General features: G+C 38.5%; 1 protein-coding gene and 1 non-coding gene across 2 annotated transcripts in view; one reads left to right on the plus strand and one right to left on the minus strand.

Moving 5' to 3' along the window:
* LPCAT2 (lysophosphatidylcholine acyltransferase 2) overlaps positions 1–27,311 on the minus strand; it is a 67,238-nt gene that overhangs the window by 26,705 nt on the left and 13,222 nt on the right. Inside the window, exons 7-11 of the mRNA XM_081514212.1 lie at positions 26,587–26,621; positions 23,881–23,935; positions 13,426–13,508; positions 9,740–9,865; positions 7,364–7,517 (exon numbers count right to left, since the gene is read on the minus strand). Coding sequence (XP_081370338.1) covers positions 7,364–7,517; positions 9,740–9,865; positions 13,426–13,508; positions 23,881–23,935; positions 26,587–26,621 — 453 coding nt within the window. The remainder of the gene's footprint in view (positions 1–7,363; positions 7,518–9,739; positions 9,866–13,425; positions 13,509–23,880; positions 23,936–26,586; positions 26,622–27,311) is intronic.
* On the plus strand, positions 11,464–11,535 carry TRNAV-GAC (transfer RNA valine (anticodon GAC)). The gene has a single exon. It is a non-coding gene; the product is annotated as a tRNA-Val (tRNA).

Consider the following 27,311-nt stretch of genomic DNA (forward strand, 5'->3'; position numbering starts at 1 on the left):
AAATGTCCAGAAGAGGCAAATCTATAGAGACAGAAAATCTCTAGTCTTGATTCTATGCTTAAAATAGCTGTATGTAAAATATGCCTCAAGAAAGTTATTTTTAAGAAGTCCAGAGACAGTGTGTAGTAAAAAGAATACTGAACTAGGACTTCTGGTCTCAGTCCTGTGACTAACTAGCTGTGTAGTCTTGAGCATGCAACTTCCTCTCTTGAGCTGGAAGCTTTCCACAAAATGAGGAAGATGGACAATCTCACACTAACCATCCTTTCAGCTCTAGAATTCTGAGTCTAGATCTTCATGTGCTATGAAGTAGCAGCTTCATTCTGGCATTCTGTTTCCTTCTCATGCCTGAGTATTTGTGTACAATATATGAATTTAATTTCATCTTGTTCTTGGGTCTGATTCTACAACTTTTAAAGACATCCTTACTTACTCTTATTTCTGCTTTGACGTACTGCCTGGTTTTCAAAAGTATTTCGACAACCTATCAAGTATGTTGCTCCTCCAGACAGAATTCCAAGGTGGGGGGACTGCAGTGGGTAAAACACAGAAGGACACATGGCTCCCACTTTCAGTGAAGCCTCTCTGTCAAGTGGGGCTTTCACCTCACTGCAACATGATCTGAACCAGACCTTCCTAAATTATTGATGAGAATGTCTTGTTGCATGAAATCAAAAGCCTTTCTAGAGTCTGTATAGATAATATATATTTCTCCTTTATCATGGACTGTCACTCTGTATAGGAGGAAATTAAATTGGTCTGACACAATTTGCTCTTTACAAAGCCCTATTCTTTACCTCCTTACACTCTTGGAGGAGGCCAGCAATTGCTCACTTGCTCCAATAAAAAAGTTAAGCTTTAATCAATGCCCTCTCCTTCCTGTTTCCTCTAACTGTCTCCTCAGTAGATTCGCATTGCGAAGCCAAAAAGAAAGCATATAATTCTCATGCTTGAAAGAATACTTCTATAAAATAGATAACTAACGAGAACCTACTGTATAGCACAGGGAACTCTGCTGGGTGCTCTCTGGTGACTTAAGTGGGAAGGAAATCCATAAAAGAGGGGATATATGTACAGTGATTCACTTTGCTGTACAGCAGAAACTAACACAACATTGTAAAGCAACTGTGTGTGTATATGTGTATGTTCAGTTGTATTCAATTCTTTATGACCCCATGGACTGTAGCCCGCCAGGTTCTTCTGTCCATGGGGTTTTCTAGGCAAGAATACTGGAGTGGGTTGCCATTTCCTCCCCTCTAAGCAATGATAATCCAATAAAAATTCTTAGTACAAAAAAATAAGGATATCTAGAACATTCAGGGAGGGAAAATATTGGGCTAGTCAAATGTTACAGAAAACTCAAATGAATATTTTGGCCCACCCTATATTATGATGGACTACACAGGGGTACTGAGTTACCCTGAGAACTGAAGAGGGAAATGGTTGGTCATATAGGACTGTCCAACTTTCAGGATGACTTGTACAACTGGATAGAAATGTTCATCTAGTCCACTCAGAAAGTTATATCTTCTTCTGTTAATTATATCATATGAGCTTTAGAGTATATTTCATGTAACAAATTCTATCAAGATGAGTTCTTTTCACATGAGTCACGAAATACTAAAGTATATATCAAACCTGAACTGGAAATTTAAAGGGTAGAAGAACCCTACAGCCCTAGGGGAAGGGTAAATTAGGAGCTTTGGATTAACAGATACATACTACTATATGTAAAACAGATAAACAACAAAGTACTACTATATAGCACAGAGAACTATATTTAGTATCTTATAATGACTTATAATGGAAAAGAACCTGAAAAAGAATAGTAAATAAAGCTGAATCACTTTGCTGTACACCAGAAACTAACACAACATTATAAATCAACTGATACTTCAATTAAAAATTAAAGGATAGAAGACTTCACTCTTTGTTGCAACTATTCATCTTTGGCATTGTATAAGAAAGCAGACATGGACAGTATGTAAATAAATGAGCATGGCTGTGTCCCAGTAAAGCTTTATTTATAAAACAAGCATCAGACTGGATCTCATCCATCAAGTGTAGTTTACTGACTGTTACTTTCTATATTTCCTAAACAGATGAAAATAAAATATGCTGGTAAATTTTAAGGACTGGATTGAAGGACTGCAGTCAGGGCTGATGGTGACCACTGTTCCACATCTGATTTAAAGGGGGTCACTCTGGATCTTTATTCTTGCCGTATCTGTCTACTACTTATTGACATCCTCCCCATTTCTAATTAGTGGTATATCATTCATCTACCAAGATGACAGAAACTAATCATTCAACTATAGCCTGGCACAAGTTCAGTCTTTTTACCAAAACCATTATGCACACAAGAGACAACAGGCTAAGAAAATTTAGATATTTCCATTTTGTAAAAAAATGTGAAAAGTATCATGATTTTTCCCACTTCTGCCTTCTAACCAGTACTTAATTCTTCTGGCTTTACTACGTACTTTGTTTAAATATTAGACAGGAAAGATGTGTGTGTACTTTAGCACTTTGACAATCCAGCATTTTTGACTATTATAAACTTTCTGGAGATCTTTTAAGACTATTTCTCATTGTGTGGAATGAATGTGTTTCTTTACCCCAAGTTCTTCCTGTATGCCCTGTTCTTGACATTAGTTCAAGTGTTAAATCATAAGCCAACAATAACAAGCATCCTTGCTTGCCCTTCCCTGTTAGAGAAGGTAGCGTACTGTATTATACAGATTTCCATGCTGCGAGTTAGGAAAGGGTACTTAAGAGGCTTAAGTGACTGGAAATGAACAGAAAAATCTTTCTAAGTGGGGTGGATTAACTACTTTATTCAGTTGTGCAAGTTTTGCTGAAAGTTTAGGACCAAATGTCCCACAGAGTCAAAAACATTTACTCTCTGGATCTTTGCTCAAAAAGTCTGCTAACCGTTGAAATACAGGTTTGCCACCAGTGAACACAAGAGATGTGGGTTCAATCCCTGGGTTGGGAAGATCCCCTGGAGTAGGAAATGATAACCTGCTCCAGAACTCTTGCCCGGAAAAATTCTAAGGACAGTGGAGCCTGGAGGGCTACAGTCCATGCGGTTGCAAAGAATTGGACATGACTGAGCACACATATACATATATATGGTGATGTGTGTCAGGTGGAGCATTACACTGAATGTATCATGAGATGTAGCCTAGACAAGATGTGACTTGTTCCTAGTAAGAGGTAGATAACATGGTATATTGTCAAACTAGCAACAAAGAGACAGCATGCGTCCTAAAACATTTGAGGACTTTGTCTCATGGGTATATAATATACTGCTGGCAGGGCAGTACAGGTTCAGCTCAAGGAAACAGCACTGAAGAATGAATGAAATAAAGTGATGCTGTGTGGACACTATTATAACTGTAAAAATGACTGTGTTATAATCATTTCTGACTTAGCCAGTATTGTTTCTTAGTCCCATTAAGTGCATTTAAATCCCTTCAAGAGTTCTGGCAAAAAATCTAGTCTTGAAAACTGAATTATGAATATAAAAAATGTTGAGAAGCCACTACTTTAAACTATTGTCTCATCTCTCAACTCTAACTCATCTGAACTTTTGACTAATCCAAATCACTCTCTGATCTAGAGAGTTCAGTGTACATTCAGGAAAATAAAGAAGGTGAGTGAAACCTAAAGAGCAAAAGTGTCTTTTTCCTTTTTTTGTCAAAGAGATGAGACTTCTCCTAAGGAAATTATCCCAAACTTCTGAACCATGCCATGCTTTGGATCATGAATGCCACATTTCTGTTGAACCTTTAAATTATCTACCATCACATATCTGACAATCTAAAAGAATGTGTGAGACTATCAGAAGGAACCGGATAGACGGAATTTTTTTTTTTTTTTCCAGGAACCAGACTGAGATGAAAACCGTTAAGAAGTTTTTTGCAGACTAGCCAGGAATGTATGTGGGAAAAAAGAGTAAGGGAACGTGGAGAGATTCTTAGGTCTCTCTACTTCCCCCAAAATACCAACCACAACTGCACAACACTTGGGGAGAGATTGAGAGAAATAAAGAAAAGAGGGGAAAAGGAGGATAGGTTGGGAAAGGCACATGGGAGGCACCCTCTGCCCTGCAAAAATTTATAGCTACTGAAAGAACAGGAGGAACACCCCACCCTCTCTCTTTCCCACCCTTCTTCCTCCCTCACCCCTCATAAACACTGAGTTTAGCAAGATAAGCTACTCAGACAGAAACAAACTATGACATTACTGAACTTCTTTGTCTTTCCTGTGGAACACACACACACACACACACACACACACACACACACACACACATTCCCCAGCTAAATCTCTCAAAGAGAGCCTGGAAGCGGGGATGTGCACAGGGCGTGGCAATGACTGCATAGTTCAGCTTCTCAAAACAAAGCAACTCTTCGCAGGCTCAGACATGCAGGTATGTTAAAAACAAAAAAGGAAAGAGAGAAAGAGAGAGACAGAAAAGAAAGGAAAGAAGGAAAGGAAGAAGGAAAGAAAGGTCAAATGCATTCCTTGTTAATTTTCCAGATTATTTTTTCTACCTTCCAGGGTGCTGGAGAGCAAATGTGTTTAAAAGACCAACTCATGGTCTATATCTAAAGCCAAGTCTACACACTATACAAAGAAGTGAAGAAAACTCACAGAAATAATTGGTATGTGAGCCGACTGAAGGAGTGCATGCAAAATTATGATCGACTACACTGGCCACAAAGGCTTACCAGTCTCCAAACTGCTTGGAGTCAGTTGTATTCTCTAGCTCAGGGTGAGTCACTCTGGCTTACTAGAGCTTATTGTAATCCTTGGTTTACACTCCCTTCCCTACTCCCAAATCTTCCCGTACATCCCAGTGCTATAGAAACAATGAGGCCACTGTCAGGTATCATTAGTCATCAAAAGACAGAACCGGTGTCAACACAATCCTGTTACTGCTGTTACCACACTTCAACACCTGAAAGGTGGGGCAACCTCTATAGAGATTATGTTTAATCTTGATTAAAAATCTTGATTAAAAATCTTGACGAGCATAACATCTGCTGTGCTCTGAACTTCCTTGGTCCCTGTTTCATGTCACTTCCCATTTCCCCATTTCCTGTCCTTATTTGTGTGTCCCTGCTATATTCCTTCTGTCACCAAGTTAATATTTCTAAAAACTTTAAGATTGCTTTTATTGTTCCCAGAGCCATACTGAAAGACACTATATAAATCTCATAGAAACACAAGTAATGGTACAAGTGAAAAGAGCCTTTCTTTTCCCAATTTGCCCTGTTACATCTAGTAATTTATCTCTCCTTTTCCTTAAATCTTCATTACACTTTTTAGCAGCACCATTGCAGTGATACATGACCTTTTCGTGGACAAGGAGATTATTTGTATGCTACAGCAAGCCCGGAAGAGAGGTTTGCACAATCCATACAGAAGAAGGTTGCTTATCTGCCTCATGTTAAAGAATAGTTCATCTGAGAGATCACAGAGTAAGTCATTAGGAACATTAATGAGCTCTGGGTAAGAAGAAAAAAAAGCTCTGTCCTGGTTTCTGTCATCAAGCTATAATTTCTTGCAAAGTATCTTTTCCCAGTAGTAGACAGAGAACTGGGACTTCTGGTGCCAGCCAGGATGGAATGATCCCAGGGCAGCCTATCTCTCCTTCTCACTACAATCACAGACTCTCATTGAAATTCAAAAAACACTACTTCTGGGATTACCCTGGCAGTCCAGTGATTAAGACTGCACACTTCCAATGCAGGGGGCATGGAAAGTTGGGGAATCTGGTTGGGGAATCTAAAGATCCCACATGCCTTGCAGCCAAAATAATAATAATAATGTAAAAAAAAATTTGAAAAAGACTTCCCTTTCCCCTACAGAAGGAGGGGGGAAAAAAGCAAGCACTATCTCTGGTTAAAATATGGCAGCGGGAGACAGTTGAAAAACAACTAGTTAGGCAGTGCAATCATGGAGGCCTAAGGCAAAAGATGAAATTATTAAATTGTTGAAAGGGAAGAACTCTATACAGAATTCTATATATGTACAGCCAAAATATCATTCAGGAATGAATGCAAAATAAAAAGATCACAACCCCAAGTATTTACCCAATCCTAAGTGTTTACCCAAGTGAAAGGAAAGTCTACTTTCACTCAAAAACCTATATGTGAACACTTTGAATAGTTATATTCATAATCACCCCAAGCTGGAAACCAAATGTTCCTCAATTGGGGAACGGATACACCAAGTGTGGTACATCCACACAATAGAATACCACTCAGCAATAAAAGGAGACAAATTACTGATACAGGCAACAATATGGCTGGATCTCAGATGCATTATGCTGAATGAGAGAAGCCAGACCCAAAAGGATATACTAAATGATTCTATTTGTATGGCATCTGGAAAAGGTAAATCTAAAGGGATGGAGTGACTGCCGGCAGTTAAAAGTGAGGGAAGGGCCTGACTACAAAAGCATACCTATAGGGAATTTTTTCCCCAATTATTGTGTATCTTGAATGTGGTGGTAGTTACATGTCTCTATGCATTTGTTAGAACTCACAAAACTATAATCATAAAGTGAGTTTTACTGTAAGTTTTACATATTAAAAAAACAAATTGAAAGAGAGAGAACTTGAAGTCTTGATGCATTTTTCCTAAGGAAATTTTTGACAATTCAGTTATCTAACTCCATGTACATACATATTCATAAGCAGAAAACTGAATCCCCACTATAAGGACAAACAGGCAAGCTTTAATTAAAACCTTTGTTATAAATAAACTAAAATCTATTTGGTCTTCAGATGTTTTGGGGAAAGTCCAGAAACCTTTAGAATAGAATAGTGCCACCAATGTCATTAATGAATAATTTTGACATAAATTTTAAAATTCTTGCTAATTATATAAACCTTTCCAATTTTATACACAAATATGGTTATATGGTGACAATATTTATTTCTGACCTGGTGTTTAAAAGAAACAGAAACTATAGTTGTTTGGGGGGTGGGATGGGAAGGAGGCTCAAGAAGGAGGGGATATATGTATACGTATAGCTGATTCACCACAAACTAACACAACATTTGTAAAGCAACTATACTTCAGTAATAAAATAAAAATAAAAAATAGACACTCATAACTGTTGCCATACACATATTCACAATTATTATTCTATTACTATTATTATTACTACTATTGCTACTACTACTACTATTAAGGGGGAAAAATCGAAATCACGCAATTCAACTCTGGGCTCAGTCTTGTTCTTTAACAGTGATCTAGCAAGTTTTTCTAAAGCTGGCCATACTGATTTATATTCTGCGGGGACTCGTGAAATAAAAATGTTAAAGATTAAACTTTAACCTACCCTGTCAAAGAGGGCAAAAAGTTGTCTCAAGACATCTGAAACAGGCAACTTCAAATACTCTGCAAATTCTTCAATTCCAATTCTTCCTCCTTTTGAGGAACTTGCAATAGCGGCATACTCATCCAAATGCTTTCGAATCCCATCCCAATCCAATCTAAACAAAGAGTTATGAAGACACGGTATTAGCCCTTCACAATCCACATGGACATTTTGTGAGCGCTATTTTATTCATCTGTCTGATGGGAAAATATTTGAAGTGTTAATATCTGTAAAGGAGAATAGAATGAATATTTTAAAGCACATATTGAACATGATTACAAACTTCTAATTTTTTTAAGAGTATTATCACAACTGTAATTATCCCAAGTATCTGAGAGAAAGAAAAGTAACTGGGAAGATGAGCAAGGTGGTAGGATAATAAACGATTCATGAGAAGAAAACAAGGACTCACACTTTAATCTAAATATTACTTAGTAAGTCAACAACACTTACTGAGTTGTTTTAAAAAAAGATATAATTCTTGCTTTCAAGGTGTTTTCCAGCTGATAATGGACTCACATTTCACAAAATGTTGTGATGGGGGATTCATTAGACTATGCACACTTCCTCCAATGTTAGTTATAAAAAAACTTTAAAACACTGGAAAATATACTGTGGCTTATATCACATCCTGTAGAATTAAACAGGTGACTTAACACATACTTCTACATCTAAGTTCATTGACTATCTAAATTTTTCAAATCTATAGGAATAATATAAAAATATAATATCAAAACATTGTTATGTAGAAGATATAAATAGTATTTCCTACATCAATTATAAATAAATTTTTTAAAATTTTATTTATTTATTTATTTTTGGCTGCACTGGGTCTTTCTTGCTATACTCAGGCTTTCTCTGGTTGTGGTGAGGGCGGATGCTATTCTTCGTTGCAGTGCTTCGGCTTCTCATTGTGGTGGCTTCTCTTGTTGGAGAGCATGGGCTCTAAGGCACATGGGCTTCAGTATTTGTGGCTCATGGGCTCCAGAGCTCAGGCTCAGTAGTTATTGCATGTGGGCTAAGGTGCTCCTTGGCATGTGGGATCTATTCCCGGGCCAGAGATCGAACCCGTGTCTCCTGCACTGGCAGGCAGATTCTTAATCACTAGACCACCAGAGAAGCTCCCAAAATATTTTTTTATTTTTGAACTTTAATACAGTAACTGGTTCTGCAGCTCCCTCCAAGGGAGGATGCCAAGGTCTACTGAAGTAATAAATTCTGCAGATCCCTGATGGGCTGAAAACAATGAACTCTAATCAGAGAGGGATGTGGAAGCTACACCTTCATACCACGAAGTGCAAAGGGAATGTTCTAAACATTTTTAAACTAGATCATAAAATCACAAATGAATATTTTGCCTTAAAAAAAATTATGTGCCCAGAAGGAGAAGGTTGATCTAGGGAAGTATTTAAAATGTAATGATGGTCAGAGTTGCTACTCTACAAGTCAATGCCTATTTCACATGAGAAGTTCTGACCACGTCATGCCAGTACCATATAATTGTGCCATCCTTCTTTTTTTTATATGGACCATTTTTATTTATTTATTTATTTTTTTGCCAGAATTTATTTATTTATTTATTTATTTATTTATTTTTTGGCGTTCTGGCGATTTTTTTTTTTTTTATAAATTTATTTATTTTAGTTGGGGGCTAATTACTTTACAATATTGTAATAGTTTTTGCCATACATTGACATGAATCAGCCATGGGTTTACATGTGTTCCCCTTCCTGGACCCCCCACCCACCTCCCTCCCCATCCCATCCCTCTGGGTCATCCCATTGCCCCGGCCCTGAGCATTTGTCTCATGCATCGAACATGGAATGGTGTTCTGTTTCACATATGATAATATACATGTTTCAATGTATATGGACCATTTTTAAAGTTTTCATTGAATTTTTACAATATTGCTTCTGTTTTATGTTTTGATTTTTTGGCTGTGAGGCATATGGGATCTTCGCACCCCAACCAGGGGTGCACTCCAACCCCTGCATTGGAAGGCGAAGTCTTCACCACTGGACAGCCAGGGAAGTCCCTATGCCATACTTCTCATAAGAAGGAGGCAGGACTGACTAACTACTCTGAGACGTTTCTGAGCAGAGAGGCAGATTTGTGCTGACCCATGTTTACTATCTCTTGTTCTCCCACTACTAACAAACATGTCTGAAGTAGCATTTCTTTAAAAAACAAAACTGTATAAACTAAATGGCTTTCCTAATAAACACCATGTAGGTTCTAGAGCTGGGCATTAATGAACCCAGAGAAAATAAACATACAGGATTTCAGATCTCTTTTAGTCACCTTTAGGAAAGTGTGGTGATTTTAAAATACGCTTACTTCAATTTCCGGCTGATTTTGGTAAATTCCACCAACCCAGCTTCCATAGGCAGTGTCAACTGGCCAGCTGAAATCATCAATCTGCAGTCTTCATAGGTGTGATCTGTTACTGGAATTTTCAGAGCTCTATAAAAAAAGCAAACAAATTCAACTTTTTAAAAAAGGTTATGATGTTTCAGTAAGCTTGAATTGGTTAACAAACAGTACATGGAAAAGTATTTACTACCTTTTGAACCAGTGGCTTTGGCTTGCTATTGCCAAAGACACATATTTCTTTACTTCACAGATGTACTGTGGCCCAAGTCAGTTTCCTTATGTCTGTGTGTTTCTGCCAGCGTGCCATTTTTGTGTTTTGACTACAATGATAATAGTAGTTGACTTCAGTCCATGGAAAGTAATGAGAAAACTTAAGCTCAAGACTCTATGGAGTCTTTTACCAGCTGTGGAACTTTTGGCACTTAACCTAAGCCTCATTGTTCTCATCTGTGCATAGGAATAGTCATTTCCTCCACAGGGTTACCGGAGAAGGCAATGGCACCCCACTCCAGTATTCTTGCCTAGAAAATCCCATGGACGGAGGAGCCTGGTAGGCTGCAGTCCATGGGGTCGCTAAGAGTCGGATACGACTGAGCAACTTCACTTTCACTTTTCCCTTTCATGCACTGGAGAAGGAAATGACAACCCACTCCAGTATTCTTGCCTGGAGAATCCCAGGGACGGCAGAGCCTGGTGGGCTGCCGTCTATGGGGTCGCACAGAGTCGGACACGACTGAAGCGACTTAGCAGCAGCAGCAGCAGCCACAGGGTTACTGTGGGCTTTCCTAGTGGCTCAGTGGTAAAGAATCCGCCTACAACGCAGGAGATGGCTGGAGCCATGGGTTTGATCACTGGGTCAAGAAGATCCCCTGGAGAAGGAAATGGCGACCCGCTCCAGTATTCTTGCCTGGAGAATTCCATGGACAGAGGAGCCTGGCAGGCTATAGTCTATGGAGTCACAAAAAAGTTGGACATGACTTAGCAACTAAACAACACAAAGCAACCACAGGGTTATTTTAAGGACCAACTAAGAATGCCTATGGACATACCATTTAAACAGATAAATGACACCTAGATATTGTAAGTGAATAGTTTATACAAATCACTAGTCATCTGTATTTTCTCATCTTTTAAGTTTGAAGATTGTCTTCTTGCTACCCAGCAATCTTCAAAAAATACTAAACAGAACTGATAATAAGATTGTATTTCTTCCAAACCTAAACACCCTCCATCCTCAAAGAGGCACACAACTCCAACTACCTCCCTCCTGCTCAGAGATCTACTAATAGGGAACCAGACTTGGCAAAAATAACAGTAACAAGAACTTGAAAAGACACTTGAGTGACAAGAAGAACACCTGTGCAGTACATAAATTTCCTGCAGATCCCTCTTGGCTAAAGTTTTATTCACACCTATTCAGTGACAATCATAAAATTATGTCATCAGCTGTTATTTGATTTTGCTGAATTGTGGCTAAGAACATTAAATTTTCAATGAATGCAATACGACTAAACATTTTTTTCCTACCTGCAACTAGGCTGTTTTGATTAATAACTATTTGGTGTAAAAAATATGAAGAATTAAAAAACACTTCAGGAATTATAACAGTGAACAGAACAAAACAGTCAAGAACTTGGGCTTTGGAAACATAAAGTATCGATCTGAATCCCAGTCAAGAGACTCTCATTTCCCTGGTGGCTCAGTGGTAAAGAACCTGCCTGACAATGCAGGAGACCCAGGTTCAATCCCTGGGTGGGGAAGTTCCCCTGGAGAAGGAAATGGAAACCCACTCCAGTATTCTTGCCTGGAAAATCCCACGGACAGAGGAGACTGGCAGGCTACAGTCCACGGGCTATAGTCCATGGGGTTGCAGAAGAGTCGAACATGACTTAGCAACGGAGCATGCATGCCAGAGACTCTCACTACCCGCCATGGTCTTGGACAAAACACTGCGCCCTCAGAGCCTCTGTTCCTCACCTGCCTCAGAGCTGCTGTGAAGATTATGTTAAATGACACAAGTAAATGGTCTAGCACAGCGCTTGGTAAATATTTATTGGTGGTCGACCACCATGGCTTACTTTGACTTGGCTCTTTACCATTTCAAATGTATTCAACAAATACTTTCCTACTTGACTCTCATAATAACCAAAAGCATGAGAAAGGCCAAGCAAGGATTAGAACTCCCACTTTTACACATGAGGAAAGGAGTCTTAGAGGGAACTTGTCCAAGCTTGTGCAACTAATTGAGGTCTTTCTTACTCATTTTTTTTTTTTTGGTCACCCCATGCAGCATATGGGATCTTAGTTCCCCAAACAGGAATTGAACCCACACCACCTGTGCTGGAAGCATGGGGTCCTAACTGGTGGACCACCAGGGAAATCTGCTTCCTTATTCTTTATCCAAGGCCCTTCTACCTCCACGCCTTCAAATCCAGGAAAAGGATGCTTAAACAAATCCTTCCTCTGTTTTTAGGCACACACACAAAAAATGTTTTTAGACATTTCAGGAAGTCAAAATATCTCATATAAATTATGTCATTTCCTCATACTTATCTTCCTTCCTAACTTTTGGACATAAGCTAGTATGAAAACACAAGGGAAGACGGAAGAAAACAATATCAAAGCAAATTTTGTAGCTGCTCAAGAAACTAGGTAAATCAACTACATGTTGGGACATAGAGTAACAAAACTTTTTCAGCCAGAAACTTAGACATTTATTTTTTTGAAAATAAAGTTAGTTTCCTGTGAAATATTAATATATATAATAAACGTACTGATATAATATATATAATCTTGTTTATAATGCCAAATTCAGCTATGAAGCTAAATTCAGAGTTCTCATTGCATTTTCACTAAGAGAGTAAATAAGGCTGGCTTATTAGCTCCAAACCCACTGCTGGACATGACTGAGGGAGGTGGTGCTGGGGGAGAGTGTACACACCTGGAGGGCTCTGAGACTGCCTGGGTGGTGGGGACAGTATTGGGTTGGCCAAAAAGTTCATTAGGGTTTTTGAGAAAAAACCAACTCAGTATAACACACTCTTTCATTATAGGAGGAGAGGTAATTTATATAATCAGAAGAGCAATCAGTTAAAACTCCTTTACGTGCAGGAAAACACTTGGCTTATGTTCTGCAGTTTCTAAATCCTAAATTTATAGCCATCCCCTTAGTGAGGGTGACTTTCCCCCTTTTTAGGCATCTAGTGCATTCCCTTGCAGACTTTTTCCTTTTTAGTGCTGTAATCATTTATGCCTTTGAAACACCTGGCCTCAGCAGCTACTTGGAGGCTGGGAGGATAGAAGGTGGATCACGGCACGAACTGCTCAGACCACCTTTTGTCTGATGGTGACAGGCCAGGTTGGGGGAATCCATCCTTTGGAAGTCACTGGCTGGTTTCTTCTGGGTCATGTACCCTTCCTGCTCCCATTCTGGCAGAGGCACGTTTCCAATAGTTTGGGGTTACATCTGGGAAAATATTTATAGATTGTCTTACTGACTACATTCTTGGGCACATTCTTTTTCCTTACCAAAATGAGTTGAGGAATGAGGCTCTCATGAAGAAAAAAACAAAAACTTCAAACAATAGTAAATGTCATTTACCAATAATTTAAAAACTATTTACTGATTACAATCACATATAGATACTTACTCTGCCATTAAATTCCGGATTCTACCGGCAAAAAGGACAGGATCACCTCTTTCTTCATCCCTTGGTACTTGAACAGGCATAAACTGAAAGGCAAATAAACCTTTCCATTACAATTGTGAGGCCTAAGACTTTAAATGCTAAATAAATTAATTTATAAGCTGTCATTATATGAAATCCCCTGCCTTTCTAGCACACAGGTAAAGAACACTGTACTTGGACTCAGGAGATGTGAATTCAGGCTCTGGGTCTTTCTGTATGTTAACTATTATGACCTTTAAGTTTTCTGAACTGTCTCCTCAACTCTAAAAAGAGGGCTATGATCACCCACATCCCTGGTTGTGGTGAGGATGAAATGAGTCAATGTCTGGAATTCTGGAAGCCATAAAGCTGAAACTGCTCAGATCTTACTCTCAAAGCTGCCTTTTCTCCCACCCAGCCTTTGTGTTTGAAAATGTTATTAGGAGTAGCACTTTGTTTTTTGCAGTTTATCTTCTCTATCCATTCCTATATCAGTCATACTTTATCACTTGATCAAACTTTATGTTTTATCATTTCTTCTGCTTGTTTTTTAACCCTATGTGGGCTTTCTATATTTTGTCTAACATCATGTTTTCCTTTATCATTTTAAATTTTACTTTTTTTCTCCATGTGATATTCTGTGATACCTCATTGATACTGTCCTTGTTTTTGGTTATAGTTTTCTAATATTAATAAGGTTTTGGTACTGTATTTAAGTCATTTTACTTTTTTTGAGCACCTACTATGTACCAGGTAAGAAGAACAGGACCCTAACTCCTGCTGTAAAGAAGATACATATTTTAATAGGGTAGACTGATACAACACACACTAACTATCATTACCCCTAATGATAGGGCTTAAAAGCTTAATTAACTTACTTAAAGTTATATAGGTCACATGACTGGGATTCAGCCCAAGGCCTGTCTGTCATATTTTACAACTCTCCTGGAGTATGAGCATGAGAGACAGGAAATGATTAATTTGGTCAAGGGGCTGGGAAAAGCAATCAAAGAGGTTTTACAGAAAAGCTAACACTTGATCTTGACTTTTTGAGGATAAACATGATCTTGTCAATAGCTACTGTTTATCAATTATGAACCAGGCACCATGCTAGGTGTTTAATATATATCATTTTATTTCACTAATCCTTTCAAGTCTAGTCATAAGGAATTGGGGTTCACAAAGATTAAATGAATTGCTCAAGATTTCATGGCTCGTTTCCATTTAAAAAATACTGCTTAGGCACCTGGTATCTTTCAGGTGCTGCACTAAGCCTTGAGAACATGACACGAAAGTTCTGCACTCAAGGAGGTCTTCACGTAGTGGGAGAGAAATGTATGATACAGTGAGCTAAGTCCACCAATAAGAGTTACCATCCTTCAAGCACCTACTGTGTGCTTGGTAGTTTATACAAGGTGTTTTTTTTTTTTTAAATTAACTTGTATTGGAGTGTAGTTGCTTTATAATTGTGTTAGTTTCTACTGTACAGCAAAGCAAATCAGTTATAGGTATACAAATATCCCCTTTTTTTTGGATTTCCTTCCCATTGAGGTCACCACTGAGCACTGAGTAGAGTTCCCCGTGCTATACAGTAGGTTCTCACCTATTTTAAACATGGTATCAATAGTGTATATATCTCAATCCCAGTCTCCTAATTCATCCCATCCTATTTCCGTTCCCCCCAACCCATACGTTTGTTCTCTGTGTCTGTGTCTCTATTTCTGTTTTGCAAGTAAGATCATCTATACCATTTTTCTAGATTCCACATATATGCAATAATATATGATGTTTGTTTTTCTCTTTCTGACTTATTTCACTCTGTATGACAGTCTCTAGGTCCATCCACATCTCTACAAATGACTCAGTTTCGTTCCTTTATATGGCTGAGTAATATTCCATTGTATATATGTACCACATCTTCTTTATCCATTCCTATATAAAGGGTTTTATGTGATGAACTCTTTCAACAATTTCATGAGGCAAATTCTACCCATTTCCCTTTGATAGGTAAAGAATGTGGCTCTGAGAGGTTAAACAATACAGCTAAGGCCACACACAAATGACCAGGTCACAGCTTGAAAGAAAAGTAAAGATTTGTATAAATAACACCACTTTCAGACTCACATAGATCTGTTTTCAAGCCTGTTAATCATATTTAAGAAGCCTACGGGCAATGGTGACTCAGAGATGAAGTTTAAACATGTGAGTCAAATGAACAGGTCCAAGTGTTTGAGCAGTAACTTTGGTGGCAGGGAGTGGATAACCAAAGGGGAAGAGGCTCAGAGCAGGGAGGAGCCCTGGAGACAACTACAATCAACCTGTGAGTGATGGTAATAACATGAGCAGAGGGAGGGAGGATGTAGAGGCCAGAATGGACCCAAGGGACATTTTTAGGATAAAATGGACAGAAATCATAGGATAATGTCATTTTACTTCTCACATTTTTTTTTTTTTTTAACATCCTCTCCAAGAGGACAATGTCACAGTGCGGAGAGAGCATGGGCCTGGGCTGATGCCTTGGCTCTGCTGTGCGAGATCCTGGAAAAGTCATTTGGCCTTTATGGGCCTCAATTACCTCTACTGCCAAAGGAAAAATTTGACTAGATTCCGTCCTTTTCAACTGGACTTCTAAGTCTAGCTTTTCACTTAGTACCCAGTCGTTCTTTAAGCTGGAAAAATAAACTAAGCCACCAGAGGTCCCCACATCACTTACATATCCAGAGCAACAAACAGTCTGCAAATAAATATTTCCAAAAGTTCCCTCCATCCTGTTCAAGTAAAATCTCTTACAGTTGCTTAGGATGAAATCCAAGGGAGAAAACTATGTTAAAAGAGATGTTCACAGAAAAACTAACAAAATAATATGATCAATTAAGGTTTTAAATTGTCAAATAACTATTCATTTTTAAAAAGCCAAATGATCATTTATAATCCACTTGATTGGTGGGTCATAAAAGAACATATTGAAAACCCTAAAAAAATAAATTGCTGTTACACTGCTAACCGAACACAATACGATGAACTATGAGTTAGGTTGCTTTTAGCGCAGGGAGTATTTTCCACAAAAAAAAATTCCACTGAGAGTTCAAAATAATTAACAGTCTGGATTTGACACTCATAGGTCTTGGAGGCCCCCAACCCTTCTGAGAAGCCATTCAGTGGAAATTCTAATAAGTCACTTCTCCTTGGAGAAGACTTTGTCCTCTATATCACATTTCCAATTTGTACAAAGTCATTCAAGGTTCACTGCATTAACATATCTTTTATTTGGAAGGAAGATCAGCCAGAGAGAGGGTAACATGATGGCCATTATCTATTACTGAACCCTAATACACACCTAAATACCCCAGTGGCCCCAGGACCACAAGTTTTCTACCACAAAGTTTCTACCTCTATCTTCTCTTGCTATCCTCAGTATCCACACTGATGGCCTATCTTGATTTCACAGCCCCTTCACCTGGTCGTAGATACTCTTCTCAACTCTGCCTTGGCCATTCTGATCTCCTTCTCTGACAAGGTTTTCCATGAGACTTTCTCATTATCTATCAGTGTTTACTCCTCTCTTAACCTAGTCATGCAAACTCTGAGAACCTGATGGTCTCTCTCAGCACCTATTCATCCCTCTCTATCCACCCCCTCCTGGCAACATCTGTCTGCCTGTCTACACTAGACTTTGGGAGTCAGACACTTCTATATGACCTTTCTGTCACCTAAATCTGCCACTTCTGCCACATGCAGGGTGCTAATCACATGCTCAGTCACCTCTCCTGATCCTGCCTTCCCACTTCAGTTAGAGAGTGATGCTAACTGAGAGATGCTCAGCAAAGGTACAAAACCTCATTGGCTGAGGCTACTACAAATTCATGTTCAAGTCCTTGGAGCTGCTTGAAAAATTATGTAATTTCTCCAGGTGACCACGCTGGCTCCAAATGTAAAAGTACTTTTTTGGGAATTCCCTGGCAGTCCAATGGTTAGGACGCCACACTTCCACTGCAGGGGACATGGGTTTGATGCCTAGTCAGGGAACTAAGATCCCACATGCTGCAATGAGACAAAAAAAAATTTTTACTTGTTTCTTCTATTGAAGATCTTTTATCCTTCTAGTTTGTGCAGGTGGGCCAAAATATGTGATCTTAACACCGAGTCTATTTTTTTTTTATTGTCAATGTGATGGGCGAGGATAAAGTTACTTAAATCGAACCTCACTGCTGCTTGGAAGTCCTCTTATATCCCTCTTTGACCTGCTGCCATCCTATTTTCCTGTTTCAAACATGGTCCTTGTGTCTCAAGTTGCAATTCCACTTTCATTTCAATGATACTTCATTTTCAACTTTAGAAAGAAGACAGTGAAGGAGTTCAGGACATGCCACACTAAATATGCCTCTTAGATATATTGATTATTTTAAGCTGAAGATACTTAAAAACATCAATGGAGGGAGAGACTTTCTCTGAACTCCCCTTATCTGCCTATGACAGATCTTCCAAAAAGAACTCAATTGTCCTAAGTCTCCTCCTAGGGAGTTTCATCATACAGGCAAGACTGACTCTCATTAGAGGGGAGGAGACCAGAAATCAACATCACACTCAGACAAACTTTATCACACACCATCACATCTCCTATCTCTTCTAAGAGCCTACTGTTCTTTCTTAAAAATCATTTCTTCTCCCCTAAGTGGCCTATGGCCTCCCTCCCCTGCTTTTACTATTAATAAGTTATATAATAAGTTATTAATAAGTTATATAAGCTCTCAAATCTCACTTTTTTGGGTATTCACTTTTTATTCCCTGTGATGCCCTTGTAATTTTTCATACCATATGAAAAATTAATAAATCTGTATATATCTTTTCTGCTGTTAATCAGCCTGTTGTCAGTTTATTTCATACACCCAGAAATTGAACCTGGATGGGTAGAGAGAAATCTCTCCTCGCCAACAGCATCCCATGTGAACTTCAATTCACTTTTCCATTGTACCTGAGATAGGCTCCACAGCTCCCTTCCCCTCCTCACTGCAATCTTCCCTCCTCCCTCACCCTATTTACTCTGTACCATTCTGACCCAGATGAGGAGGAGGTCAGAGTCTAACTGGACTGCTTCCCACACTAGCATCCTTTGTTTGTACTTTTGGTCCCAAAAGTACCTCCTCGGGGGCTTTAGACTCCACACAAGATTAAGCCCCAATTCCCCCACACACTGTTTAAGGCTCTCTGTTATCTAGAGCCAGTCTTTTGCATGAATACTCTGAACCAGTAAAGCTGGTTTATTCGTTGTTTAGTGACCACATCCAGCACATTCCTTTCTATTAAATAAATGATGACGAGAGGAAGATTGATTAGTAATGATACTACAATCAATCTTTTCCTCCCCTAAGTAACAGAAAAGGATTTTAACAGGTGAATCTTAAGAAATGTGCAGTTCTTTGAAATAGTGTCATTTACAGAGACGTAGATAGACCTAGAGCTTGTCATACAGAGTGAAGTAAGTCAGAAGAGAAAAACAAACATCATATAATATCACTTACATTTGAGATCTAGAAAAATGGTACAGATGAACTTATTTGCAAAGTTTGCAAAGCAGAAATAGAATCATAACCATTGGACCACCAGGAAGTCCCTTGTGAGAGTCTTGAGCCATGGTGCGCATATACTTAGTGCCTGGTGGGCCTCTGGGATACATTTTCCAGTTACATCCCAACAGTGAGGAATTAACATATTCAAAAGTCATAAAGTAGCTAGGAGTCCCCTGGGTGAAAGGTAGACCCATAAACTTCAAATTACAATTAAAATAAGAATTTGGGCTTCCCAGGTACACAGTGGTAAAGAATCCATCTGCCAGTCAAGGAGAGGCAGGTTTGATCCCTGAGTTGGAAGACTCCCTGGAGAAGGAAATGGCAACTCACTCCAGTATTCTTGCCTGGGAAATCCCATGGACAGTGGAGCCTGGTGGGCTACAGTCCATGGGGTCACAGAAGAGTTGGACATGACTGAGCGACTAAACAACAACAAAAACAAGAATACCCAAATTGAGCTCCACAAATTTCCATCTTCAATTCTTACACCTCAAATCCCTACCTATTCAGCTGTTTTCAACTGGTTGAAAGCTATTTTGAGTGTGAAGTTATTGAACAAAGGATACATGGTTGGCTTTGCAGAAAATATTATCTGAATGGTCTAAGAAGGATGCAAATACTGTAATTGAAAAGAAAGAAAGCAAGCCACGACACAGAAAGGAAATGTGGTAACAATGGTCAGGGCAAAACATGAGGAATTTGCATACCTCTGTTGTAACAGAATTTGACCACTGACATGTGTGCTAGACAAAAGAAAATGCACAGTTCTGTTTGCATTTCCACATCTACTGCCAGATCTTAGCTAAAGAGGGGTAACTTAAGAGGAAGGAACAATATATATACATATATATACATGTGTGTATATATATATATATATATATATATATATATATATATATAAAAACGAGCTTCCCAGGTGGCTCAGTGGTAAAGAATCTGCCTGCAATGCAGGAGACCTGGGTTCGATACCTGGGTCGGGAAGATCCCCTGGAAAAGGAAATGGCAACTCACTCTAGTATTCTTGCCTGGAAAATCTCATAGACAGAGGAGTCTGGCAGGCTATGATCCATGGGCTCGCAAAGAGTCAGACATGACTGAGTGACTTCTCACACACATATGTAGAAACAGTATCTCTGAATTTGCAGAGAAGATAGTATAGCTGTGTTATGTTTGGGTTTTCTTTTTCTCTTTAGATAAAGAAAACAGGGCTAGCTATCTGAGCAGCTATTTAAGAAGGAAGAACTGTGCTCAGAGTACTTAGAAGTAATAAGATATTTCTTTCCAACAAGGTTTCCCAAAATGCTATTCTATGGAACACTGGTTCTAGGAGGTTTCCAGAGAGAAAAGGGGTTCAATGGTCAAACATTTCAAAGGCACTGAGAAGTCTCAGGAAAAGAAATCTGATTCACTTTGCTTCTCCTTGTACTTTCTAAACTTATTAAGATACAGATTAATAAATTTGTATATATCTTTTCTGCTGTTAATCTGCCTGTTGTCAGTTCATTTCATAGACTCAGGAATTGATGGAGAAGGAAATGGCAACTCACTCCAGTGTAATTGCCTAGAGAATCCCAGGGAAGTGGGAGCCTGGTGGGCTGCCGTCTATGGGGTTGCACAGAGTCGGACACAACTGAAGCTACTTAGCAGCAGCAGCGGGAATTGAACCTGTTTCTCTAGAAACATCTAAGTATATTCCAAGATCTAGTGTTTTCCAGTCACACGGAGCGATACTGAGCTGGTTATAAAAGTGGAGAAGTGTGACACGTAATTAATAAACAAGCATTTTCATGGCAGGCAAGCAACCTGCAAGTCTCAAGAAAAATTTCACTGTAGTCAAACTCATCCTGACATAATTTGCACTCCTACAACATTGGCACTATTGACATCTAAATGGCTGAATAACCAAGCTATCCAACAACGTAAAATAGGATTCTTATAATTTAAATTCCACAGTGCTGTCACTTAGAGCACTGGCCCCCACTCAGGACTCTGAATTACATACACAGAGTTAAGGTTTTCATTACAAAAGCTGTGCATGCAATTGGAAAATCTAGGCAAAAATCTGGAGAACCACTATTCTGATCCTCTCTCTTCAGAGGCTACCTAAGGGTATCACCAATGCCAACAAGATTCTGAACTCAAAGGCCCATTATTCCATGTCATCCCTAGAAACTAAGCAGAGTTCTTGGAATCAATCTTCAAAGCCTTAAAAATCTGGTCAGAATTTTCAGAACATTCTAACTACTCCTCCACTCCCCACCTGCCACTGTAACTGAACGTGAAAAAGTGTCCTGTGAACGATGATTCGAGCTGCCTTTATACTCTTCAGCCATAATGGCTCATATAACACAATTTCTTCAGGTTTTCCATGTGCAGACTGATTCTAAAAATGAGAGTTTCTGACTCTGTGTCTCTCTCACAATCTCAGATTTCACAGAACATAATTCTTCAAGAAGCTGGGGGTTTCCACCAGCTACTATAGCTCCTTTGGTCAGGATGTGAAGGCTTATCATGAAACTCGGCAGAGGTCAGCATTCAGTTCAGTTCAGTCGCTCAGTTGTGTCTGACTCTTTGTGACCCCATGGATCGCAGCACGCCAGGCCTCCCTGTCCATCACCAACTCCCAGAGTCCACCCAAACTCAGGTCCATTGAGTCGGTGATGCCATCCAACCATTTCATCCTCTGTCGTCCCCTTCTTCTCCTGCCCTCAATCTTTCCCAGTATGAGGGTCTTTTCAAATGAGTCAGCTCTTCACATCAGGTGGCCAAAGTATTGTAGTTTCAGCTTCAACATCAGTCCTTCCAATGAACACTCAGGACTGATCTCCCTTAGAATGGACTGGTTGGATCTCCCTGCAGTCCAAGGGACTCTCAAGAGTCTTCTCCAACACCACAGTTCAAAAGCATAAATTCTTTGGTGCTCAGCTTTCCTCACAGTCCAACTCTCACAGCCATACATGACTGTTGGAAAAACCATAGCCTTGACTAGATGGATGTTTGTTGACAAAGTGATGTCTCTGCTTTTTAATATGCTGTCTAGGTTGGTTATAACTTTCCTTCCAAGGAGTAAGCATCTTTTAATTTCATGGCTGCAGTCACCATCTGCAGTGATTTTGGAGCCCCCCAAAATAAAGTCTGCCACTGTTTCCCCATCTATTTGCCATGAAGTGATGGGACCGGATGCCATGATCTTAGTTTTCTGAATGTTGAGCTTTAAGCCAACTTTTTCACTCTCCTCTTTCACCTTCATCAAGAGGCTCTTTAGTTCTTCTTCACTTTCTGCCATAAGGGTGGTATCATCTGCATATCTGAGGTTATTGATATTTCTTCCAGCAATCTTGATTCCAGCTTGTGTTTCCTCCAGCCCAGCGTTTCTCATGATGTACTCTGCATATAAGTTAAATAAGCAGAGTGACAATGTACAGCCTTGACATACTCCTTTCTCTATTTGGAACCAGTCTGTTGTTCCATGTCCAGTTCTTTTTTTTTTTTTTTTTTCCATGTCCAGTTCTAACTGTTGCTTCCTGACCTGCATACAAATTTCTCAAGAGGCAGGTCAGGTGGTCTGGTATTCCCATCTCTTTAAGAATTTTCCACAGTTTATTGTGATCCACACAGTCAAAGGCTTTGGCATAGTCAATAAAGCAGAAATAGATGCTTTTCTGGAGTTCTCTTGCTTTTTCTATGATCCAGCGGATGTTGGCAATTTGATCTCTGGTTCCTCTGCCTTTTCTAAAACCAGGTTGAACATCTGGAAGTTCACGGTTCATGTATTGCTGAAGCCTGGCTTGGAGAATTTTGAGCATTACTTTGCTAGCGTGTGAGATGAGTGCAGTTGTGCAGTAGTTTCAGCATTCTTTGGGATTGCCTTTCTTTGGGATTGGAATGAAAACTGACCTTTTCCAGTCCTGTGGCCATTGCTGAGTTTTGCAAATTTTCTGGCATATTGAGTACAGCACTTTCACAGCATCATCTTTTAGGATTTGAAATAGCTCAACTGGAATTCCATCACCTCCACTAGCTTTATTCATAGTGATGCTTCGTAACGCCCACTTGACTTCTCATTCCAGGATATCTGGCTCTAAATGAGTGATCACACCGTCATGATTATCTGGATCGTGAAGATCTTTTTTGTATAGTTCTTCTGTGTATTCTTGCCACCTCTTAATATCTTCTGTTTCTGTTAGGTCCATACCATTTCTGTCCTTTATTGAGCCCATCTTTGCATGAAATGTTCCCTTGGTAGCTCTAATTTTCTTGAAGAAATCTCTAGTCTTTCCATTCTATTATTTTCCTCTATTTCTTTGCACTGATTACTGAGGAAGGCTTTCTTATCTCTCCTTGCTATTCTTTGGAACTCTGCATTCAAATGGGTATATCTTTCCTTTTCTCCTTCGCTTTTCACTTCTCTTCTTTTCACAGCTATTTGTAAGGCCTCCTCAGACAGCCATTTTGCTTTTTTGCATTTCTTTTTCTTGAAGATGGTCTTGATCCCTGTCTCTTGTATAATGTCACGAACCTCTGTCCACAGTTCATCAGGCACTCTGTCTATCAGATCTAGTCCCTTAAATCTATTTGTCAGCATTAAAAGGAATAAAAAGATAGGAGTGAGTGATGCAAATATGGCCAACCAGGGTGGTGACATGTTGGAAATTCCCAGAAGCTAGGAAGTTGTGCTTCCTAACGCAAGTTTAAGGGCTAGCTCTGCCAGCTTGGGTTTAGATACACAATTTGCAAAAGAACAGGGCTTATTTTCAAGGTGGCAAACTTAACTTCTAATCTTTCTACATCTGATCTCTCCAGACTGAAAATTCACTATGATAAGAAAGGCCAAACCACAAGTTGCAAGGCTACATTTTGAACCACTTACCTCAACTTCCACCCTTGTGAAGGGCTGGCACCAAGTAAGCACACAAAGTTGAATGCTGAGGAGAAAAGAGAGAAGGCCATTTTTATATGGTAACACAAGTACTATCTAATATTGCTCAACAATCCTTTCTTGACAAACAAGCAACCCTTGTCACTCTTTGTGTGTATTCTGCATTTATAAATGCCACTCTGCTGCTATACCACTTTTTGGGCTTAGAGAACTATTCTTTTTAAAATATTTTTAATGTTTTATTATACATTCTTTTTAATATTCTTTTCCATTATGGTTTATCATGTGCTCAGTTGCTCTGTCATGTCTGACTGTTTGCAACCCCACGGATTGTAGCCCAACAGGCTCCTCTGTCTTGGGATTTCCCAAAAATACTGGAGTGGATTGCCATTTCCTTCTCCAGGGGATATTCCTGACCCAAGGATTGAACCTGTGTCTTACATCTCCTACATTGGCAGGCAAATTCTTTACTACTGTGCCACCTGGGAAGCCCCCATGGTTTATCGTAGGATATTTTTTTAATTGGAGGACAGAGAACTACTCTTGATATTCAAAAGTTAAATTGCGAAACACAATACCAAATAATGTATTTGTGGGTCAGAGCCACAGCTCAGCAGAATGAACCCCAAATTTGAAGTCTCCTTGACAACTAAGACTCCTAGGCCTAGAGAAAACTACTCACAGTCACATTTTAAGATATAGTAATTTGTCTATAGAAAAACTCCTGAGTAGAATATTATGTTACTACATTTTTTTTAATAGTGAAAAAAAAAATGTGGGCCCATAAAAATAAAACCACATTGTCTCTCATTAAGTAAACTGTTCTTTAATGATTAAAAGAGAGCTTTGGAATTCAATGATTTGAATATTGATTTGAAAATTCTGAACACTATTTTTAAAAAAATGAAACCACGCACAACATCTCTTTGAATTCGACTTGTCCACACTACAGACAAACCAAACAGCATTTCTTATGGAATTCTCAAGGACAATTGGGGAAACTGACTTAGACATAATAGACACAGTGCTAAATATAATATGATGGAGATGAGAAGATAAGGTAAAAACGGGAGGTTACCACACATGAGTGTGATGTTGTGACCTAAGATAAAAAAGTTGTTTCTTTAGAAGATCTTGTGTTTGTTTACAAATCCTAAGATATCTTTAACTCTGAAAATATTTTTTTCCTCTCTTTCTTAGTTGTATTCTCTCTCTTATTTTTCCTCCTGTCACATACTTCTCAGATTAGAAGCCTAGATTAAATACTCAACCACTCTATTTACCCCCAATCTCCTATTTGACCTTCATTTCCACTAGTCCCGCTGCAAAACCAAAAAAAGTCACAATGAACCCAAAGTCACTATCTCTAAGAGGACTTAACTTGTAAAGGCCCTGAGGATGACATACCTCAGGAAATATAAATATGTTACCCCTCAATTTTCAGGTATTTTTTTTCTAAAATGTCCTCATACTATTTGTTTCTGAAAACCAGGAATTTGAAATTAGTAATGACAGGAAAGGTATTCTAGCCAAGGGAATAAATAGATATCCTTTACAGTTTATGTGCCCTATTTTTAGTGTTATTTACTTAACTTTAACTACCAAGGACTGAAACATAACAGGAATATAAATGTCTCACAAGTATCAGTATTTATTAACACATGTAATCAGCCCATCTATTCTGATTTAAATGTATTATTTCAAAGCAATTTACACACACAGAAAAATGGAGAACATAAGTTTGTAGTGAAAAAAATCTAATTTTCATAAGTTATTTGGATTGTCTACAATGTATTTGAAGGCAAAGTATGATTTCTTTTAAATATTTCCAAGCGATGGTCACCTATCCATCAATAATTTGAGCTCTGTGTGTAACAATATCAAAAGGCATTACTGCATAAGCTCTGGAAAAGCCCTCAAACCCAAAATGTAAACAGGTTGTCTTTTTTTATTTTGGGGAAGGCTTATCATTTTATTTTTCTCTTCTGCAGCCCAAAGCCAGCCAGGTTCCTTGAGGTGAACACTGAGGGATGTCAATGTTGTCTGCGCAGGTAAAAGGACCAAAGGAGGCACCTTAATAGGGAGGGGAACTAAACAAAAGAACTTCTTGAGAGAAAGTAAGATTCTATGTATTCTGCTCTTTTTAAAAGATCTATTTCACTTCAGCTTGCTTAACAGTGAAACTGTATTCCTCTCTTCTCTTAACTGTTTACAGAAACTGCTGATTTCCCAGCCTCTCAAAACCCAAGAGTGGAAGTAAAAACTTGCTTAGCTATTTCCTCAACTCAAATCAGACACATCACAACTATTTCAGGCCATATGACTAAACTGCTCTGGACTGTTCAAACTAATGAAGTGAAAAAAAGATGGAGACACCAGATAACGTTAAATTTGCAATGAGAATGAAACTACAAAATTTAAGCTAAAGAGGATGCAAGTGAGATCACTGGAATGTTTCTTAAGAATTGGTAAACACTTGAGACGCATTAGAACTGACAACTAGAATTCTGCACATGGGAGACACTGGGGTTTAATGGGCAAGATAGTTATGCTCTCTACAGAAACATCAGTTATTTAAGGCTCTGATGAGAAATCTTTACTTCCATTAAAAAAAGGCTTAAAAAAACAGAACAAATTCTTTCTCTTTCTTCACTTAAATAAAATTTATATAAATGAATAATAATGTAAGCAACTTACAATGTATATCCTTGCCACGTCCAAGTCACAGTATCCTAGAATAACAATAGTATTTAAACTATTACAGAAAAAATATCAAATAAAACCAAAAATTTTATTTTGATATTGGTCTTCATATACTTCCTTTTTGAATTAAAAACAATATGTTGAAAAATAAAACAAGCACTAAACAATAGTGAAGTGATCTATCAATTCTTGGATTATATACCTACATGGCAAAGATCTGTCTGTCATCCATATGTAACCACGTATCTTTTTATGGAATTAAGTTGCTCTGAATTAAAAAAAAAAAAACTATTGTGTATGCTTAACTATTGTCCTAATATAAACATATCTGGATAATTAATTGGCTTACAAAAACCAGAATACGTCAGTTCTCAAAAAGAAGTTTATATGGGAGAAGAGACTATAGTAGTGAAATAGTACAGAGTGAAAGAATTTGGATAAACGACAAATGCAAATCCACAGGCAGAAGTATACTGAGTAAAAATTTGATAAATTTTAATTTTTTAACTAAATGTGTGCAAAGCTGAGAAATCAACCACTGATAGGAAGTTGATCAAGAACTCAATCTTAAATAACATAGATCACGAATAATTACATCCTGCCTTTTTATGTAAATTCTGTAGTAAAGAAAGTTCCTCTCAGAAACAAAACATTCCTCTCCCTGCCAAAAAATGACTTTCTTTAGGAAAATGATGACACAACCAATATCCAGAAGACAA

The sequence above is a fragment of the Giraffa tippelskirchi genome, chromosome 7 (assembly GCF_054371585.1).
Source record: "Giraffa tippelskirchi isolate mGirTip1 chromosome 7, T2T-mGirTip1v1.2.pri, whole genome shotgun sequence".
Lineage (NCBI taxonomy): Eukaryota > Metazoa > Chordata > Mammalia > Artiodactyla > Giraffidae > Giraffa > Giraffa tippelskirchi.